The sequence below is a fragment of the Kryptolebias marmoratus genome, linkage group LG20 (assembly GCF_001649575.2).
Source record: "Kryptolebias marmoratus isolate JLee-2015 linkage group LG20, ASM164957v2, whole genome shotgun sequence".
Classification (NCBI taxonomy): domain Eukaryota; kingdom Metazoa; phylum Chordata; class Actinopteri; order Cyprinodontiformes; family Rivulidae; genus Kryptolebias; species Kryptolebias marmoratus.
The window spans coordinates 253,199-259,504 of record NC_051449.1 but is presented as its reverse complement, the minus strand read 5'-3'; the positions used below and the strand labels follow the sequence as shown (position 1 = coordinate 259,504).

General features: G+C 43.2%; 1 protein-coding gene across 2 annotated transcripts in view; it reads left to right on the top strand.

The window, feature by feature from the left end:
• The first annotated feature begins 1,066 nt into the window (after positions 1-1,066).
• The window catches only part of LOC108250800 (verrucotoxin subunit beta-like), a 15,261-nt gene continuing 10,021 nt past the window's right edge, over positions 1,067-6,306 (top strand). Inside the window, exons 1-3 of one of the 2 annotated variants that reach the window (XM_025002729.2) lie at positions 1,067-1,430; positions 1,536-4,258; positions 4,531-4,782. In XM_025002729.2, coding sequence (XP_024858497.2) covers positions 1,133-1,430; positions 1,536-4,258; positions 4,531-4,536 — 3,027 coding nt within the window. In that variant the 5' untranslated portion in view covers positions 1,067-1,132 and the 3' untranslated portion in view covers positions 4,537-4,782. Of the gene's footprint in view, positions 1,431-1,535; positions 4,259-4,530; positions 4,783-6,306 lie in introns of those variants that run through there. The other variant, XM_037981981.1, reaches the window with a different exon arrangement.

Genomic DNA, 6,306 nt, shown 5'->3' with positions numbered 1-6,306 from the left:
GGACCCGGTGCAGGTTGGACCCGGTGCAGGTCGGACCCGGTGCAGGTCGGACCCGGTGCAGGTCGGACCCGTTGCAGGTCGGACCCGGACTGGATCTGATGACAGAGGAGAACCTCACGGTCTCATGTTCTGTTAGCACTTTCAGTCTTTTTGTTTCAAATACCTTTAAGGTCTGACTTTTGATCTTTTCTCCTGGTTCCTGTTTGTCACAAACATAAGGAACAAATATGGTAAAAAATAAATAAAACAGAAACATGCAGATGTTTCTAAAGACAGCAGGATAACTCACTCACATGTTTTTATGTTTTTATCGTTGTGAAACGCCTCCTGAGGATGAACAAACACGAGGAGGAGGTTCTTCCTCTGAGGAGACATAAAAACAGAAAAAACAGGACTGATTTATATCTGTGACACACGTCTCCTCTGTAAGTACACTCGTGTTTTTAACTGATGCTTTGTCCTCTTTAACCTGCTCTAACCTGTAATTAAAGTTTATCTGTCATTAGAAAGAGTCTTTTAACAGTTTGTTGTGTTTCTATGTTTGAGTTTTGGGTTTTTAGTGTGAAAAATCCATCAGAAAGTCTTTTTGTGTTTCTTCTCTTTTAAAAACAACAACAATAATCCTGACACATTCTGCAAATGATCACAATAAAACCTGAAAATTAAAGTTTTTAGTTTCTCATGATGTTGATGTAACAACAGTCCTTTACTAAAGCAGGATTTTAATTTATTGGAAGTTATTTTTAATTGTTGCATTGCTATAATTTACTAAATGTAAAAGAATCTTCACATTTCTTCAGTCTAAAGAACTTTCATCAGTTTTCTGTAACAGTCATTTAATTAGTTTCCTGTTTGATCTGAACTGATGACTGAAACAGTAAAATAAAAGTTTATTCCCCCAAGGATTCATTATATGTCTGCATGAGACACAGCAGCCTCTGGGTGGCGCCGTTCATCCGATGTGAAGAGTTTCTGTCCATTTTATGAACTAATGCTGCAGGTTGTTGAGCAGCCATGATGACAGACATCTGAAAATCAAACTTTAATCTTAATTATTCCTGATTTATTAGCAAACACCTCAGAAGTTTAGCACCAGTCAAACTGGAGCTAAGGGGCGGAGCTTTGGACCCAGATGTGTTGCTCCACCCATTTTTATTTTAATCAAAATTTGACCCTAACTCTAAAGTTCAAACACTTTCTCTGCATCATGTTTTCTTTTTCATCTCTGGAAGGTGCAAAACCTGCAGATAGAATAAAAGTCTGTAGTCCAGAGTTAATGTTCAGTTTGAACAGGATCAACAGACTGTTTTTACTTCGTGCACGCAGAGCTATGGCCTCTCAGTCCGCCCAGACGATGATGCTCCCGGCGCTCGGTCGGCCCTTCAGCCTCGGGATGCTTTACGACTGCCGACGGGACTCCCTTCTTCCTGGTAAGGACCCGCAGTAACAGATCCATTTAAAGCAGCACAACTGGAAAATGAGAGGGTGAATTATCTTTACATCCTGAGCCAAATGTTGTCTGAATTCTTCTGCAGGCCTGACGCTGTGGGACCGAGAAATCCTGCAGAGTCACGTCAGAGAGAGGCCGAAAAGCTACAACGACTACCAAATACTTTCATCTGAATCAGTTACAGATAAAACTGCAGCTCTAAACGTCGAGGCTTCCCTCACAGCAAGTTTCTTTAGTGGTCTGGTGGAGGTGGAGGGATCAGCTAAATACCTGCATTATGAGAAGACGTCCAGAGATCAGGCCAGGGTGACGCTGAAGTACGAAGCAACAACAAAGTTCCAGGAACTGTCCATGGATCATCTTGGTCGAGGCAACGTGAAGTTCCCGTACGTCTTTGAGCAAGGAGTAGCCACTCACGTGGTGACAGGTGTTCTCTACGGGGCTCAGGCCTTCCTCGTGTTCGACAGTTACCGGTCCGGGGATGAAACCCAACAAGACATCGAGGGGAGTTTACGCGTGATGATTAAGAAGATTCCCAGCCTGGACATCGAAGGTTCGGGTTCTGTGAAGATGTCAGACGAGGACAAAAAGACCGTTCAGAACTTCACCTGTAAGTTTCATGGAGACTTTCTGCTCAAGACAACTCCTACAACCTTCCAGGACGCAGTGGAGGTCTACCAGAGCCTGCCCTCGCTGCTGGGAGAAGATGCAGAGAAGGCCATACCGGTGAAGGTCTGGCTCCTGCCGCTGGAGAATTTAGACTCTTCTGCTGCTAAACTTGTCCGTGAGATAAGCGCGGCGTTTGTTGAAGATGCACAAGCGGTCCTAGTGGACCTGAAGGAAGTGGACATAAGGTGCAACGATGTGCTGAAAACAATGGCTCGGCCCATCTCGCAGGTCAGCAGGAAGATCAGAGTTTTTAGAGAACTGTGCTCCGAGTTCACAGTGGAGTTTCAACGCCACCTGGCCACCATACTCCCAGTAATCCGAGGAGGAGGAGAAGAAGAGTCTGTGCTGGCAGACGTGCTTATAAAGAGGATGTCCTCCCCGTTCAGCCACTTAAAGCTGAACGAGTGGCTGGACGGTAAGGAGAGAGAAGTTGACATCATCACGTTCTTCTCCGGTTTGATGAAGAACACTCAGATCGTCCCAACTCAGACTGAGCTCTTCAAAGAGGTTCTCAGCGTGGAGAACGCTGTCTGTTATGTCTTCACCTCCCTGGGAGGTGAAGAACCGTTCCTCTCAGCTTTATCAAACTACCTGAAAGGAACCAAACCAGGGGATGAAGATCCAAAACTCCATGATGTAGAGAAGGAGCAGTGGTTCTCCTCAAAGGAAGTCCTGAATGAAATGAGAAAACAGGTGAAGCTCTTCAGTGATTTTGCAGAAGCCAACCAGGAGAAGAAGAACATCAAGTTCCTGACAGTGGCTTTAACTGATGAGGAACACAAAGGTTCCAGCATCTACCTTTATAAAGACGGCTTCACTGTCAGTGAGAACTTTGAGCCTCCTTCAGAACCTGAATCTGTGACAGCAGCTGACAGGAACCACAACAGCGTGACTCTGAAGATCTCTCCTCCCAGGTTCGGAGCGGAGAACATCACCTCCTACTCTGTGGAGTTCTGTGTCCGTGGAGAAGATGGATGGAACCAGAAGACTGAACCAAACTCTGGAGAGGTGACAGTGAGGGACCTGAGTCCAAACACAGAGTATGTGTTCAGGTGCAGAGCGGGGACCTCAGTTGGTCTTGGACCAGCCTATGATCTCAGGGATCCCATTAAAACTTTACCCTGCAGCCCTCCTGGAAAACTCCAGGCTGAATCAAACCTGTGTGAGATCTCAGTCTGCTGGGAGAAACCTGCGGAGCTCGGACAGAATGTCACAGTTCAGAGTTACATCATGGAGTACGTGATGAAAGCAGATGGAGAAGGAGAGGAGGACCTCCACTGGAACCAGGTAAAGTCAGAAACTGAAACTGTGACCGTGAAACTGCTTCCACCAAACACACGATACGCTGTCAGGGTCTTCTGTGACTGTGGAGAAGCTGGAAGGAGCAAAGAAAGCCCAACAGTTTTCTGCAGAACCCCCGACACACACCTGCTGCTCCTGCACCAGATTCTGCACGACTTCCCTCAGTTAGAAGCAGTTCTCCAGTCAGACTCTGAGTCCCTGGCTGTCCAACAGTTCCCACAGATCAGAGACAACCTGACAGCTCTGAAAGCCCTCTGCGTGCAGTTCAAACAGGTGATGCTGCAGAAGTTAAAGGAGACGGTTCCATCCATCCTGAGCGAAGAGGAGAAGACGTCTGGGATCCAGGCGATGAGAGAAACAAGGTTAAACAGTCCTTTCAACGAAGAAGACCTCAGGCTGTGGACAACCTGGAAGATGAGGGAGATCCATACTGTCCAACATTTGACCCAGATGATGAAAAACACTGAAATCATCTCGTCCCAGTACACCTATGAGGAGAAAATCCACAGTGCGGAGCAAGTTGTGAGCTTTGTTTTCACCTCGCTGGCTGAAGACGAGCCGTACCTCTCTGCTATGTCCGAGTACGTTGATCGGAAAGGTCAGGAACCTCTTCCTGGTCCCCATCTGACCCAGTGGATCCCACAGATCAGAGACATGATGGACAGGTTGAGTCTCAGGGTGAAGCTCTTCAGTGATTTTGCAGAAGCCAACCGGGAGAAGAAGAACATCAAGTTCCTGACAGTGGGTTTAACTGATGAGGAACACAAAGGTTCCAGCATCTACCTTTATAAAGACGGCTTCACTGTCAGCGAGAACTTCCAGCCTCCTTTAATGCAGGTAAGAGCTTTCAGGAGGTAAACACCTGTAATTCACAACTCATCTCTGCTGCAGAGGTTTAAAGATGTTGTTCGTGTCGACAGGAACGCGGTGAAGAAAACCTGCTGGGATCGTCTGCAGATAGTTTTAGTTTAAACATTTTATATCAAAAATGCCACAATAACCCCATGTTTTTTATTACTGACAGATTAGATTCTTTTCTCTGATCTCAGAAACTCTGCACTTTATTTTCTGATATTTTTCCTAATTATATGTTTATATTTCTCTTTCAGGTCTGAGTGAAGAGGAAGAGGAAGAGGAAGATGAGAAGTTTCATCAGATGGATTTCTGCAGAACCTTAAACTTCTCTCTGTGATTCTGAGGATCATAAAATAAGAAATACAAGCAAATAATTTTTCCATTTTAGTTTTCTCTACTTTACAAATAACTCCTAACTTTTAAAACAAATGGAAAATAAAAGTTTTAAGGTGTTTAAAGTTTCCAGTTGATTTTATTTGAACATTTTATCTGTTTGTTTGTTTCTGCTTCACTTTTATTTTTAAGTTGGAATAAAAGTTTTTTTTTACAAACAGATGAAACTTCTGTCCTTCATTCATATTTTAATAAACTTTAAAGATTTGATTTGTAATCATTTAATGTTTAATTAAAATCAATTTGTTTGAAGAAAATGTTAAATTATGTTTCTGTTTCCAATAATCTGATAATAAATCACTAATTGATGATTTTAAGACTTTAAATCTGTTTTACTGGAGATTCTGAGGAGATTTTAAAATTATTTTCCTGTTTTTGTTTCAGTTAATCAGTTTTATTTTCTGCAATAAAATCAAATCAAACCTGAAGTTGTGTTAAATCGTTTTCTTTGTATGAACTTAACTAGTTATTGTTTTTATTCGTTTTAGAATTAAATACTTTTATTACAAAGTAATGTTAGGGTTTATTTTTTAAGAGAAAAACAAAGTTCAGTTCTGTGTTTTATAAACAGCTGGATTTTATTTTAAAATCCAACAATCAGGAACAAGAAAACAAAATATTACATTAATGAAAAATATTCAGATGGATTATTTATCATATTAAATTTAGAAAGTTCCTCTGAAGGAGCATCTTTACCGTCAACAGAAACGGATCATTTTATTTGACCAGCTTTGTTAAAAACACAAACTTTAAATAATAATAATATTAAAAACCTTTTGGTTTCCTGATGCAGCAGCAACAGAAACTTTTTGTTCCAGTGAGATGATATGAACTGAATCTGCATTTATTAACAAATCTATAATTATTTTGCAGCAACATTTACTTTCAGAGAGAAAAACAAACTCAACAGTCATTAAATCTTATTTACCTGATAAATCTTTCATGGTTTCAGGAAGCTGTTTGACCCACATGCAGAGAATCAAATAAAGTTTTACTGAACAAACAGTAAATGTGTCTTTTGTCCTGGAGGAACGAGGCAGGGAGAGGAGAGACGGGAACCGAAGAGGAGATGGTGAGAAGACAGGGTAACTTGAGTTAAAGTGATCTGGAGAAGAACGACTTCCATCCGATGGTGGAAGGAGTTGGTCCACCAGGGAGGGGTTTGGGTCCAGAGGTATTTAACAGAGTCTGATCCTGCGGGTGTCCAGAGAAGGCCGACCGATGAGGACAGTATGAGGACAGACAGGACTCAGAGAGGAAGGATCGGAGGAGACGTTATTAACAGTCGTGGGAGGAAACCATGATCTGATTTAAGAAGAACTCAGGAGACGGCGAGGAATCCTTCCCAGAGATCACAGAGGAGAACCTGGCAGCAGATAAACTCTAGAAAGAGCGGCTTGGAGTAACCTACAGGTCAACCAGCAATCCCCTCCTGATGAGCATCAATGTAACCCAGGTGTGAGTAATCACCTGACTGGTCCACGACTCCTTGGCTCCCTCTGGTGGAAGGAAAACAGAACCCAAACCCTGCTCCCTGACAAAATCCTGACCTCAGCCTGACCTCAGCCTGACCCCAGCAGGACCTCAGCAGGACCCCAGCCTGACCTCAGCAGGACCCCAGCCTGACCTCAGCAGGA